A 15000-nucleotide genomic window follows, 5' to 3' on the forward strand; every position below is an offset into this window, starting at 1 on the left:
CTACTCTTGTAAGTATTAGGTACTCGCAAGAGTTTGTAATTTTGAGCGTCCATGTTTTATGGCGGTTTTTGTCACAGACTCTTGACGTCACAAAACTGGTTTAATGAGAAAAAACAATCTTGTTACACGAAAAGAGGTAATTAGGACATTGGGCGAAAGATGAACACGCCGTTCGCTCCCCCGGTGCAAAATCTGAGCCAGTTAGAGGCTTTTGCTGTTTTATTGATCTGTTTGTTGTTTGTAGGCGCTATGGGGGCTTTCTGTCCATTGTGTTTGCTGTGTCAAGTCTCTGAGAGAATGGGTGAAGGTTGTATGTTTGTTTTTTGCTGCTATGGAGCAGCATTGTTCGGACTGCGAGTGAAACTTAGAACGCAGGAGAACATTCAGGTAAAACTGCTTTACGTTTTATCGAGAGAGGTAACAGATGAACTCATTTGTTAATCAAGTTATGAAACATTAAATCCGTTAGACAGTGTATCTGATAAGCTATTGATCTTAGAATCTCACATCGCCATCCTAAGAAAGCTTTTAAATGATTGAGTTGGTCACTAAAGAAAGTTTGCTGCTGCGCCGAAAATTTTGTTTTTATTAAGAACGGTATGGGGTGCCGAACGTAAAAATATCATTTAAGTACTTTTTCCCTATATTTTGTGTTATTTACTTTATCAAATGCCACAAAAGTTATCCTGTAATTTATACATAATATGTTGAAGTACATTTGCGATTTATACATTACAAGATTGCCAACGTTGCGATTTATAAATCGCAAGATTACGAACTTAAATTCTGCGATATATAAATAACTAGACGCTCCATGAGCTTAAACTGGGTACTCTGTGGTACGTGTTACGCAAAACAGAAGCCACTGAGTGGGTGGTATTGAACTGCAGCGTTCCAGTAACATTTTTTCAGTGGAGGGGAGGGGGATGATGTAAACTATTTGAGGGGTCACCCAGACCTCATTCCAAGTATTGGCCCTTTGGCTCACACGTTCAGACGTTGAATTATTTTGTAATGTCGTGTCCCGTTTTGAAGTCTTTTACTTTTTTAAGCTTTGATAATAAATTTAGTTCAAAGATGACAAAACACTCTCTTGCGTGAAACTCACTCCTTTCCTCTTTAAAGGGGTTATGTTACTCAAAATGATTTAATTCCATGATTTGGGGGTGCAGGGATGGCGCAATGGTGAGAGCACTCGCCTCTCGGATTCGGTTCCCGGACTTGGCGTCATATGTAGGTTGAGTTTATTGGTTCTCTACAATGCACCGAGAGGTTTTTCTCTGGGTACTTCGGGAGACGGGGGACGCATTCCCCCCCCCCCCCCAGGAGAAGGCGAATAATGTTGGGCTCATGCAAGCAGAGGGAGCCGTACCTTCTGCTCCTATGAGACTTCGCAAAAGGTAAAACAAACGTTAAAGAAGACACTAGCTGTCTTCATGTTAGTTATGGACTAGTATTAGCTAAGAGTCTAGGTACTTTTAAAGTGGTACGTTTAGGTGTCCGTGTATAGCATTCATAACAGTCTGAGCTCCAGCGGCCTAAAACTTTAATGAGCCAGGGTGGAACGCCAGCTTTGGCTTCTGTTGTGGCCGCTGCATTACGGAAACTGTTGGAGTAGAAATTGTTGACAGGGAGACGACAGTGTTGAAGAATTGCCCTGAGCTCTGTTGTGAGATTGTTTCGTGTAAGCCATTGTCTGGGTTGAGGCCCTGTCTGAAGGGGTCGGTTTTGGACTGTTTGATGCGCACTAGCATGTGGCTGGGTGAGTGGGAGTTGGGTACCACTGTAGTGTCAGTGGAAGTGAGGTGGACAGAGGGGTCGAATGGGCCATTGCAAGTGAATTCACTGGATCTTAAAAACCCGAAAAAAGCGAGGGAAAATGCCGCCCAAAGCATAACATAATCCAGGTTATAGGAAAATTCGGGCTTAAGGTAGGAGGGAATGGAATGGAGAACTGAAAGGGTAATGGGAAAAAGGTCAAGCTGCTTGGGAGGAGTGAGGCGCTTAATGCTTGTTAGGACCTTTTGTAGCCTATGCATGTCAGTGAGCTTAAGAGGAAATTTAAGCTCCCGATGGAGGTCCTGCACTGCCACCAAGTACAGCTTGACCGGTTTATAGGATACTGTGTTCCAAATGAGATGCAAAATACATCAGGATAATTTCCGAGGCCGATAGGAGGGGGTTTGAGGGGCCCACTAAACCATGCATGAGGGTAAAACTGAGGAAGTGCCTGACTCCAACTTGATAGGTGCGCCAATTGGAAGGGGCAAGGGAAGCAGGGAGCTATTGCTGTATGGAACCTCTCAGATGTTCATCGCTGATGGAGGCATGGTGGAGGCTGTGGGAGAGGATGAGGGAGCAAGCGTACGGAAGCGGTCCATCTGAAAACGGGAAAGGGAATCATCAGTAGAATTGTCTAACCCCGGAATGTGAGTAGCTGTGAATGCAAAGTTATATAGGAGCGTTTGAAGTGTGATGGCTCGAATGAGGTCCATTACCCGAGGGAACTTGGAGTGCTTAGAGTTTATGCTGGTCACCACTGACTTGTTGTCACCACATGCGGATCCTTCTACCAGTCCAGCGGGGACCCCTTAAAATACAGGCCAAGTATATGGGAAAAAGCTCCCCTATGTTGCCAAATGGTAATATCCTTGCGGAAACCTGAATTAAGGCGAATATGCCAATATGGGGACCTGATACCCTTTGTAAGATGGATAATGCGTTGCAAGAAGGGGCGGCCAGGGGCAATAACCTTACAAGCGAATTGAAGGGTCCCAATCAGAGACTGGAGCTCCTGTAAGGTAGCAGATTTTCTATTGGTCCACTGCCCCAGGGCTTCCTGAATGCGGGTGAGTTTATATACCGGGCTACGGGCTTTCATTTTATTGGAATCTAGTAGGATACCATAAATTCGAGGCTTTGTACATTTAGGGAAGGTTTTCCTAAGAGCTATGGGGATATTTAGATCTGTAAAGAGGCGTCAAATTTGGCATAGAGCAGTCATGCATTTTGATCGGGAAGGCGGACAGACAGGAATTAATTAAAAAGAAAAGGGGCAGATCTGAGACCGAACGGGAGGACCATATCAAAGAAATAGAGCCCCTCCCATTTCATATCCAATCCCAATCCCAATCCGAGGGATGGACAGGAAAATTGCGAAATGCTGATTTTATATCTAGTTTGGACGTGAAGCATCCTGGGCCGAGATCCTGAAGTATGGCAATTGCATGGTCAACCTTAATGTATTGCAAAGAATAGGACTCGGGAAGAATATGGGCATTGACGCTGGTGGGGCGGTGTTTGGGATGCGGGAGGTGGAATATGGTACGCCATTCGGAGGAGTGTTTCTTGGGAATGATCCCAATGGGGTACACCTGCAGGTTCGAGACGGGAGGGGTGCAGAAAGGCCCCGCTGTGTGGCCCAGGATAACCTCTTTAAGCATGTTTTTGTCGATAATAGGTGGGTTGATATTTGCACAGGAAAGGTTTGAATATTCCTTGGGGGCCCTTGGACCTGAATAGCCAATTCTAAAGCCCTGAGAAAACCCTGTGAGAAGATGGTTAGCTGTTGGTTGATCTGGATGGCCCTGAAGGTAGGATGCAAGTTTGTCAGTGGCAATGGGGGTGGGAGGGGTGAGATGGGATAGGTAATTAGGAGTATCCTCTGAAGGAATTGCTAGAGCTTGGAGACGATTTAGATCTTTCCTCTCTGTGGCGGGTGAGTTTAAGCATGGTCTTCCCCAGAGTGGGCTGCTGATCATTCGGGTTGGTTACACCTGTGCTGGTAAGGGCATGGTGTGGGAGCACAGGGTCGGCCTTTTTTAAAGTTGTAGCACTGGTCGGATTGGGTAGGGTCATCCCGAGACTTACGAGGAGATAATGGGCAGGCATCAGAAAGATGATCGGTGCTGCTACAGGATCGGCATCCAGACTTGGACTTCCCGTTCCACCCACTTAGCAGAAAGGTTATGGGAGGCCCGCCATCGGAACTCCACATCGTAAACGTACCAAGCCACCCCGGGGAATTTTCGTGCCGCATCTCGTATGGACTGTTGATAGGCTATTAAATATGCTGCACGAGACCGACACTATAACGGCGAAATAGATGGCGAAGGCATCGTGTCACCGATCGGTAAAGGTGACGTTTGGAAGAGGAGGGAAGGGCATAGTTAGACCTCGATCGCCTAACTTAAGGTTAAGATGGGAATGGAAGGTGTCAGTGAGAAGGGAGGTCATTGGTAAAAAGATAACAAAAACCACGTGTTCACGGTTCGCGATAGCCGTCGAGGTGGCCTTTGTCACATGGCTGGGGAAGGCTGTCGGAAGTTCGGGTGGATCGCAAACGTCGACGGAGGAAGAAAGGGAAACAACACCAGAAGAAACAGTGGGGGTTGAGAGGAGATTACCAGTTGGAGGATTGTGAAGGAAAGGAAGTTGTTGACCGAAGCGACTGGAGACAGCGCTTCACCCAAGCCAAAATCAACGGAACAAAACGTTCCAATGCACGCAAAGTTGACCACTGTTTAAGCCTAAGCACTTGGTATACACTGTTTAAGTTTAAGCACTTGTTCAAGAATGGCTAGCTTTTATAAAATAATTCTTCACTGTCACATTGCCAACGTTTTTTTTTACCTGAAGACTGTGCAGAGTTGAGTACAAAATAAATGTAAATTGCCAGACAACTGAGATGCGCCTTCAGTAAACACTGTGATACATTCAAGGCGTTCGATTCCTTTTAAACCCATGCATACAGAATTTGCCATTTGGTTTCAGTGTTGTACATAACCCACAATTAGCCAAATAACATCAGAAACAAAGCTCACTTTGTGATATCCGACGGCGAAAGATGCAATTGTTGTCGAAGACCATTACTTGTCGCTTTGAAGATTCCAGATGTATTCATTTTTCACCGCCTGTCTTGTTTATCCAATTGACTTTCCATTATTGAGCTCCATAGGGGTATATTTGGTTTAAAGATCAACCAAAACGCCATTCGCGTTACGATGACTTTCGACGCCATTGCAGGTTAATTAAATATTCTACTGTGTCCATCGGATAAAATCCACGCATTTCTACTACCCCCTGAAACCGACCACACATACGCCGAGAAGACTCTACGCACAAAGACATTACTCAGCAGGGGAGGGATAGGAAATATTTTTCCTGACGCGGAAAAAACAACGACTAAATCCACCCATTTTCCGACTGGGGTTGCCATACTGGCAACCCAGTAACAAGAGTCGCACATTTTCGATTTACAAATCGCGCGTAAATCGTGCATTTGCGATTTATAAATCGCAAATGTGCGACTCTGAAATTCCTCTCCTAGATGCAATACGATAAAGATTCTGTGATCTCGAGCTCTGCAAATTAAAAACATTGCAATAAAACGAAGGGCACAATTTAGATCAATTCGCCATAAATCAAAATAAAAATTAAAAATTGATAAAAAAATTGAAACCTATCCTTACCTCACTTTTCTGTGATGATTCCGGAGCACTTAATGCCTGAGAAATTGCTCTTGAAACGGCTGAGGAGAGCAGTCTTGTCAAGTCTTCTCTATCCACCATAATCAAAACATTGGACCACGAGCCCGCATAGGCTGTTACCGATAGTGCTCGTAAAAAGAGCATTAAATGCTTAAAGCAGTGCTTGTTTTTTGCCAAAAAAGTGCTAAAATAATGCTAATTTTTTTAAAAAGTGCTCGTGGGTTACATAAAAATGCTCACTTTTTCCCGATTTTTTTAAACATAGAATATTACATTTTTCAGATTTTAGTAACATTTTTCAACAACAAAATGTAACAATCAATGTTTTTTTCCATTAGTCCAACACAACGTTTGAGGTTTACTGATACTAGAGGTTAATCATCACTTGTTGTTATTGGGTCATCATTACCCATACTTAACAATTATTCGCCTCAGGCTCAGTGATTATCGGTGAATATTCACCGATAATCACAAAAGAGAAAAAAAAAAGAAAAAAGAGAAAAGAGAAAAAAAAAAAAAAAACACTTCAACGCGAAATCATCTTCACTTACAGTGGCAAAACGACTACTGGCAGCCATTTTGTCCGTCGAGGTGATTATCGGCTGATAATGCGAGATAGCGAGTCAATGAGAGCGCGCGATTTTGTATAATCACCTGTATATTTATACTAATAGAAGTTAATCATCGCTTGTTGTATTGGGTCATCACACTTGCTTGCAGATAGTCAACTAAGGCGTGCTCTTGTTGATCGTTGAATGAGGAATAGAGAATAGAGAATACCCTTTCTGCTGCAGAATAGAGGATGGCTGCACCAGCAGCACTTTCTTCACTGCAGATGCCCAATGAGGGAGATGATCCTTGTGGTCGTGCCACCATTTTACCTTTCGCTCTTCTGTGCTGATTTATAAATCGCAAAGTTAGGCATCGTGCGATTTATGAATCGCGAAGGTACTTGAAAAGGTTATTTATAAATTGCAAGACAACTTTTGTGACATTTGATAAATAACACAAAATGTAGGGAAAAAGTACTTAAATAATATTTTACATTCGGCTTCCCATAGGACGGTGCCTACTAATTCAAAGGTTGTTTTATGAGGTTTATGAATATGCGGGAAAAACAAGTCTTAACGAGTGTTATTGAAACCAAAAAGAAAATTGACGGGTAACCACGCATTTTTCAAAGATAATTAATCACCAAAATTTGTAAAAAGCCTCAAAATACAAAGCCATGTACAGCGTTGTTTTCAAAAATGAAGTTTCGTTATATCTAAAAAATGCATGATTAACGCTATTTTTCTCTTGGATACCAAGGGCACTTGATCAGTTCTGCTTTCTCCGCATAGTTTAAACCGTGCAAAAATATCCCTGTTTAGTCAGCACCACCGATAGGAAACCCGAGTATCTCAAGATGCGCAAAAGTTATGCGCAATAACATTAGTAGGCACCGTCCTTAAACGGGTCAGGTACTTAAACTTAATACCGTAAGAAAGATTTGTCAGCTGATCCAGGTGATTTGGTGACGTAATTTGGAGGACTAGGAAGAACAATTTTAACGCCGTATCCCACAACCGCGCGCGGCCTTAGGTGTTGCTTCCAAATTTCCAGCAGTATTTCCATCGCCAAAATTCAACAGATCATTCCGTGTCTCCCACATTCCCTATTACTGAATGAACATTCAAGTAGAACCGATGAGATCTAACCTCGCCTCTACCATATTCGAAAATAACATTCAAGGCCGCGCGCGGTTATGGGATACGGCGTTAAAATGTCCCAGTGGGGGAATAATAATGAGCTTGCCCTCCAGCATGGCGGATAAAATTGTACCATGTGATCGTTAGTTGCAAAAGGCCTATTGAAGGGGGATCTTAATAGGTCTTGAGCAGGGACGGTACAAAACGTGGAGTTCCAAACTGGACCCTCAAATGGGCCTTCTTCTGAATTTTTGTCTAAAGGTGTTTGAAGATGACCTAGAAATAAACCTTGCTCCGTGACGTCTTTCGTTTCGAAAATACAGCATATTGAATTTCCGAATTGACACCTTGCGTGACACCATAATACAACGCTATTTGGTTGGAGAAAAAAAGTATATATCCCTATAAATCTCAGCAGTTTGTCTCAGCCCTTCAAGGACATTAGGAGACGTGTTCATACACATGTTTTTTATCTCATCACAAAGCGAACTGCAGATGTTTTGGTTGATTAGCGGCCGCCATATTGGTGGACCACATGGCGTCTCCATACAAAAGTCCGCAAAGTTTCGTGAAACGCTTCGACAAATAACTCAGAAACAACGTACCGCGCAGACCTGAGAATTGGAGAGGTGGTTAAAAGATTTGTTTGCTACAACATTCCAAGTTCTTGGCCTTTTTTTTTCATTGAACGATTTCGAATTTATTTTTTGTTGAGTGACAGTGAAACTATCAATAGTTTGAGGATACGAGAAGCAAAATGAAAAACAGAGCAGCTCTAATCTTCTGTGTAACAAATCATAACTTAATTCCTCCATTCGCGCATAACCACAATTCCTTGCGCCTTTGACCACAACCCCTTGCGTTTCGAAGAAAAATGTGTTCATCTTCCGGTTAGAGAGTTGCCTCCTCGTTCGTTCGCCTCAGGCTCGCTCACTGAGGCAGCAAAAATTCGGAAAGCATGAACGCTTGTCGCTCGATTTTTTTTTTTGCATCTGTGGTCCTTGTCAGCATAAGAAAAAACATCGTGTCGGAGAATGCGTGACTTTATAAAGCTTTATAAAAATGCGATAATAGGAATTAAAGTATTTGTCAGTTACAGTTAGAAATCAAGGATGGACAAGTTCGAAGCACAGGCCAACCACCATCTGTTGGTGTTGTTGCTATCGATCTGTAGAAGGATAAATATATTACGGCGGTTGGGATTTGCCCGGCAAACGACCAAAAAAACATGACACAGGACTCAGTTGACACTCTGTTTGATCTTTCATTGAATTATTTGCTTTCAAACTTTATTGCCGAAGAAATCGCAACCGCCGTAATGTATTTATCCTTCAACAGATCGATAACGACAACACCAACAGAGGGTGGTCCGCCTGTGTTGATTGGAAGCTTGATTCAAAAGACCGTTGGTGACAGATCGTTTGTTTGTTTGTAATTGTGTAACATACTTAAGTTGACTGGAGAGAGCGACAGAGTACTGTACTTGAGAAACTCATTAAAAACGTCTAAAATCTGGTTTATTTGTGATATCTTAAAGTTCGGCCCTAAGACATTCGCGGCAATCGCTCGCTAGCAGTATATATTCTAAAAATGCCAGTTCTGGCTTGGAGCTTAGAAAACTGAAATAATAAGTATGCCTTTTTGTTCCCTCTTGTTTTCAGGGTTCCCTGTGTGATGATTATGTCACGGCGGCGTGCTGCGGACTTTGTGTGTTGTGTCAGTTGTCACGTGAGCTGGACCGTTGCAGAATCAACTAAATTCTTCTGAAAGCTGAAACCTACTTTTGAGCCTTAATTGGCGTTTTCGCACCGACGCGGCACCGAAAATAAAATTAATGTTCGATGCAGCTCGGTGTTACCTTATTTTACCTTTTAAAATCTTGATGTTTCTACACTCCAGTTTTCCTATTCGACGGCCCCAAATAAAGTTAAATAAGTATGTATAACGTATAAGTTAAATACACGAATGAATCGAAAACACAAATAGGAGACGCTCGAGACGTGAGAATCAACTCAAGACTCTTGAGGTCCTGTACTGTACAACAATTGGAATGACGAGACAGCCCGCAATTTTGAATATCGCAAGGTGTTGGGTTTCCTGTGGGACTTGACGCACTTACCTCAGCACCATAACATAATGGCTCTGCCCTTGTGGAGAAGACTGCTGCTGATTATCAAGAGGAAACTCAATCCTTTTAGTTTTTTGAAATGGACGATGTGCATACATATTTAATGGAAAAATGTCGCAGAGAAAAAAATATCATACAGTTCGTAGACTTGTCTAAAATTAATAGTTGTCTTACTGACAGAGATGTAATGTTGTAAGCGACAAAACTGACGGAAATTGTTTTTGGGTGGTCCTGTAAAGTACGAGATCTCCCAAAGCAATAACAATAATGTCGCGTGACTTAGTGGCGTGACTTGCAATTATCATGTGCGCTCGAGGACATTTTGAATGCATATGGGGGACTCCCATATGAAAAGGGTAGGGATGCTCATAGTCTCGCTTAGGGGTGTAAATTTCCGATTTTGGTCTCACTTAGGGTGTTCTGGGTAAAACGCCATCATATTATTATTTAATCAGTTTTAAATATTGCCCAGATTGGGCTCCTTTAGGGGTTTAATTCAAAATTCCTGATGAGTATCCCCACCCCTTCATATGCGAAGTCCCCCCCTCTCCCGGGCACTCTTTCTCGTTTGGTTTCATTAGGAGATATTATTTTCATTGGAGGTTTTCATCCACTACTTGGAATGGATAGATTAAACTTGTAGTCCGGTGTGGCTATCCATGTTACCGTTTAGGGATGACAGCTTCTTCATCTTATAATCATAGCATACATGAAATCTCCACACGTTTCTTGTTACAAGGCAATTCGCTTTCATTTTCCATGCATCAGCCTGACCACCAAGTTTTGAGACCCAAACCAGGCTCACTTATTGATCCCTAAAAGCAAACAGAGATACTTTATTATTAAACACTGGGTAGTTCTGTTGTAGGGGAATCAAACAAGTCAATGAAGACATTCAGCTTTGCGCTCATAGGGAACGTAATAGGCCAGTTTCGAAAATACCATAATACCCTTTGTTTGTCCCTCCAAATTTTGCATAAATTAGCAAAGTTTTTGTGTCCTCTTGCGACCATTGTAAGTCCAAAGAGAAGTTGGAGACAATGCTTATGCAAAATTTGAAGGAACAAACAAAGAGTACTATGGTATTTCAAAAATGGCCTATAGATGCCCTTTGTTCCTCTGTACCACCCCCAAAGAGGCAGTGGCAGTGGCCAATGAAGGGTGGCCTGAGTGTACTTGCGGGCTAGCATGTCTGGGATTGAAAAGCAAGCTGCTAGTCTGTCTTGATAGCTGTGGCAAACATTGTAGCAATAAATGAGCTACAATAGAATAATAGAATAGAATAATACATGGAAACTCGGAAAATCCGAGCCCAAGATGAGATTTGAACACACAAACCACTGCAATCTAGTCAGGTGCTCTAACCACTGAGCTACTGGAGACTCTGTGGTGAGCCAGGGTGAAATGTGGGTTATAATTGACTAGAACTGCATCACGCAGTCACATAGTCAAGCATCATATGTATTTTTCACATTATTCGCTTAGATGGTTGGTTGGTTGCAGCTTTGAGATGCCTTAACATGACTGCTCGATGCCCTTATGAGTCATGTGGTTATTTGAAGTTGATGTCCCCTGGCTGCTGCTGAAGACATGATGCTTTCAGTCAACTCCCCCCCTCCCCTCCCTCCCTTCTAAACTGCTTGCTCCTTCACGACTCAGTTACCCTTACCGATATTGTAAGTAGAAATTTGCATGTACAATTTATTATGGGGATGCTTTTAGCTGTTAACCAAAATTGATGTGTCTAAATTTCACTGCATTTCTGGAGCGAAAATATAAAACTCCTTGCAATGTGCAAGAAAGATCCAAGATTTAGATTTTAAAAGAAAAATCACTGTAGTTGCATACACTCGAAAGTTGAAAGTTGCCTCTAATTAAATCAAATAAGTAGTCATTTTATTTATCTTCTCTTTTGAGTGTGTGTAAAACTTACTGTTATAGTGTATGGAGATCTTTTGTTATCCACTTCATCAACACTTTTCTTTTCACTTAACATCTCCGGCCCAGCAGGACTCAGATCTGTAAATATTTCATCTACCACTCGGAATCTGATCTCTTCGTTGATATCCATAAACATGTCATGTGTCCCATCGTCTGTCGCATATTCCCAAACCCACAGCTGTTCATCTTCGTCACTTTGACAAAAAGTTTATGTCAAGGATAAAATTAAATTTTAAAAAATTCACTAAAAATGTCAAACAACCATAAAGCTCAAATATAATTTGAAAATTAAATCCTTTTGGTTTCATACCATTAGAAGATAATAATAATTATCTGTATGATATATTATTGTGGTATGGAATTTAGTATGTGTATAATTACAGTAGTAATTTAAACATGCCTCCTCACATCCAGTTATGGATGATGGAGAGGATGTTTTTCTTCTATTCAAATTAGTTCTCAATAATGCATCAGTTGCCATTTGCACAGAATTTTATAATCTAAAGGCACTGTAATACACTGTGCAATTTTTTGCGCAACTTGTCTCGCAATACAATTGCATGAATCATTGCCAAATGTAACATACCTTGCAACGACCAAAAACGTTGTGAGACCAGTTGCAGAAACCGTTGCAGAAAAGTAGAATTGAGTTGTATTTTCTGCAATGGTTGCATCGAACTTTTTAAGCATTGTGCAGTGTTACATCTATCCTACAACTTGTGATACAAAGCTTTGTGGCACCAGCCATTGAAAATGTTCCTTTAACCTTATGTGATCATCATCAAAACGAAACAAGTTGCATGAAACGTTGCTCAGCCAGTGAGTATAAAACAATGTAATGTGAGAACGTTTGTAGAAACGCGTTGTGAGACAAGTTGCATGAAGATTGCAGAGTGTCAGGGACTGTGTAAGGGTTGGGGCTGGGGGGGGGGGGGAGTAGCATATGCAGATGTTAGATAAAGTTTCTGTTTTTGCATGCATTGCAATTTTGAAAAATACTGACTACACTGAACTAAATCCAGAAGAGTTGAAGGATACAACTTTGAAGGCTGTTGCAGATACTCATAAGGGATAATGATGTCATCAAAGAATTCCATAGACACTGAAAAATGAAAAAAAAAAACCCTTTAAATCGAAGAAGTATTTGCCTCACATCATTGTCCCATAGAAATTTGTATTGTTATACCTTCCGACTCAAACAGATTTTTTGATTGGAGGAGAACGTGCTACATGCCAAAACAAACAAGCTAGGGAAACAAAAACTCGAAATTTGACTTGCATGTGATCAGGCCGTGCACATTGAGACCAATGCAAATTTGTCTACTTGCCCATGTCAGTTGGGATTTGTAACATTTTGTAATAAAGTCTTAACGTGGCACCCACATGTAACTTATGACTGGCCCCATGCGAAACAGTGTGTTTTGTTTCCAAGTAGAGACCCTCAATGTTCAGCTCGAGGAACTTTGAGGATCAAGGGGAAACAAAACTCACTGTTTCCCTTCTGGCAAGTCATTAAGTGCTCATCATTAACTCACATTGAGCTGAAGTAACCTAGCAAATATTAAACCGACAGACATTAAATAGGTCATTTTAATAAAGAAATCGTTTATTCTCACCTGTATTAGAGTTATATTTTATTCTTCTAGGAATCTACAGAACGAGTCGATTTTTGCTATTATCGTCCCTGCTGCAATTTACCCAGAACTAGTCTGGCCCTTCAAGGCCACGGTTAATTAAGGAGTCATTTGCCCTTGCAGTAGGAATTACTCCAAATACCGTCATTGCTACACAAAGAATTGCTCATTTTAAGGGAAATCTCTAGAATGTAAAGTTGACTAGTAAGAGAAGAACAATTTAATGGTAAACTTGGACATTGATGAGGGGTCTTTGGGGCAAGCAATTTGTCTCTTTTTTGTGCCCAGGGAGATGGGTGGGAAATTTACTCTCAAACAACAGGAAAGGGGCATAAAGACAGCTAGAATAAAACCATGCATAAATAATCAATATTGCACATGAGGTTGATCACAAAAATATCATAGCATAAATAGGACATATTCGTATCCTCACAGTTGCACTGGAGATGATTATGAAGGAGAGGCATGCTGGAGTCCAACCAGGAAAATACAAATACGGTCTATTATGATCAGAGCTCTCAAGTCTCACGCATTGAGCGCGAGTCTCACACATTTCGATGCAATCTCACGCTCTCACGCCGACACGACCATTTCTCATGCATTGGCACTTTTCTCAAAGGTAACTCTACCTTTTAAGCTTTCAGAAGTGCTCATTAATTCCGAATTCATTCCTTCACTGGCACTGAACTCCGGGCAATGTTCAATCTGTTCGTGTGCGACCAATTTTCTTGTTTCTTCAGGACTTTCACCCGTTAATATATGAATTATAGGCCGATATGTTAGCTCAGGCTGACCATAATAACATGGGCTCTCTTAGCAAGCAGAATGAAAGAAACAAAAAAGCGGACTCGATGGTGCATTTCCAGCGATCTGAAAAGTGCAAATTTAAAAAAACATTCCGAACCTCCCTAGAATTGTTTGACGCCTCCGGCACAAGAAACGCAGGGCACTTGCGCCTTTGGCGCAATCTCCAGCAAGCATCTCACGCTTTGGAAACTTTAAGACTTCAGAGCTCTGTATTATTACCTTGGACACCTTCGTGGTTACTGCTGCGGATCCTGCCAGTTAGAATTTCGTCAACAAATGGACGAAACACAACGAAGCGGAAGTTCACTAAAACGTGTAGAAATAATATTAATCGTGAACTTAACAATATAGGGCTTGGAAAGAGTCTCTTATAATTCGTTACCAGGAGTGTGTGAGGATCCATCGCCCGGAAAAAGGTATGAATCACCAATCGATGTTATGTCATGTAGGAAAAAACACAAACCAACATTATGGACAACCTAGCAAGGTAATAAAAAAACAGTTGTATGTTATAATATGTCGTGTTTTGCTTGTTTCTTGTGTTACATATTCGCACCTTATTTGCCAGTTTCTTATTCAACTTTGTTGAGATAGCTTCGCGCAGATCGAGCCCAAAATGCCAGGGCTTTGTTCGAACAGTATCCTTTATTTCAGCGAGAACAAACATTTTGTTCTTGTGGGACACTTTGCGTGTCGAAGACAAATTTCGCCAGGCGTTCCGTGAGGGCTTGGGGCTTTGAAAGAGCACGGTACTGGGGCCGTTTCTCGACAGTCCCGAAACTTTACGGGCAAGTTTCGGGTGTCACAATTCCCTTTGTAACTCAAGAACGGAGGGCATTTAATTCGTCAAACTTCACAGTTATTTTTCTTTTTGTTACTTTGAAAACATGTTAAAAGATCGGTTTTCCAAAACAAGCGGTTGGCAATTTCACAGATGGCTTTTCGGGCCCAAAAAGTTTTCGGGACTTTCGAGAAACGGGCCCCAGGGAACGAAGACCAGAGGTGCTTTCCTTTTGTGTGGAAAACCCGGTTGTTCCGGTGGTATATCCGAATGGAACAGACGTTTCCACTAAGACGTTTTCAGAAAAAGAGAAGTACCTTCAGATTTATTTCTCTTTTCTCGTTTTTACTGGAATGATCAGAAAATCCTGTACCATCTGCTGCGTCGCACTAGTCCCATGCTCCTTGATAAACTATAAGCGCGGATTCTTATTGTCCATCTCTAGTACTCTGTCTTTCAAAGGAAGAAAAAGCGACTCCGTGCATAAGGAACACGGTCGTCCCCTACCGTTTTGATCGAGGGAAATTGT

General features: G+C 41.8%; 2 protein-coding genes and 1 pseudogene across 5 annotated transcripts in view; 1 reads left to right on the plus strand and 2 right to left on the minus strand.

The window, feature by feature from the left end:
* LOC138060068 (placenta-specific gene 8 protein-like) overlaps positions 1-9894 on the plus strand; it is a 16228-nt gene extending 6334 nt beyond the window's left edge. For all 3 annotated transcript variants that reach the window (XM_068905763.1, XM_068905762.1, XM_068905764.1), the window contains 3 exons: positions 1-8; positions 245-387; positions 8842-9894. The exon at positions 1-8 is cut by the window's left edge and continues 294 nt beyond it. In XM_068905763.1, the coding sequence (XP_068761864.1) occupies positions 1-8; positions 245-387; positions 8842-8937 (247 nt within the window). In that variant the 3' untranslated portion in view covers positions 8938-9894. The remainder of the gene's footprint in view (positions 9-244; positions 388-8841) is intronic.
* Positions 1444-2208, minus strand: LOC138059552 (uncharacterized; annotated as a pseudogene).
* LOC138060067 (DNA-directed RNA polymerase III subunit RPC8-like) overlaps positions 8677-15000 on the minus strand; it is an 11038-nt gene continuing 4714 nt past the window's right edge. The window contains exons 1-6 of one of the 2 annotated variants that reach the window (XM_068905760.1): positions 14247-14393; positions 14073-14169; positions 13910-13996; positions 12288-12351; positions 11242-11443; positions 8677-10123 (exon numbers count right to left, since the gene is read on the minus strand). In XM_068905760.1, the coding sequence (XP_068761861.1) occupies positions 10073-10123; positions 11242-11443; positions 12288-12351; positions 13910-13996; positions 14073-14169; positions 14247-14357 (612 nt within the window). In that variant the 5' untranslated portion in view covers positions 14358-14393 and the 3' untranslated portion in view covers positions 8677-10072. Of the gene's footprint in view, positions 10124-11241; positions 11444-12287; positions 12352-13909; positions 13997-14072; positions 14170-14246; positions 14394-15000 lie in introns of those variants that run through there. The other variant, XM_068905761.1, reaches the window with a different exon arrangement.

Source organism: Montipora capricornis, chromosome 8 (assembly GCF_036669925.1).
Source record: "Montipora capricornis isolate CH-2021 chromosome 8, ASM3666992v2, whole genome shotgun sequence".
NCBI classification, from domain to species: Eukaryota; Metazoa; Cnidaria; class Anthozoa; order Scleractinia; family Acroporidae; genus Montipora; species Montipora capricornis.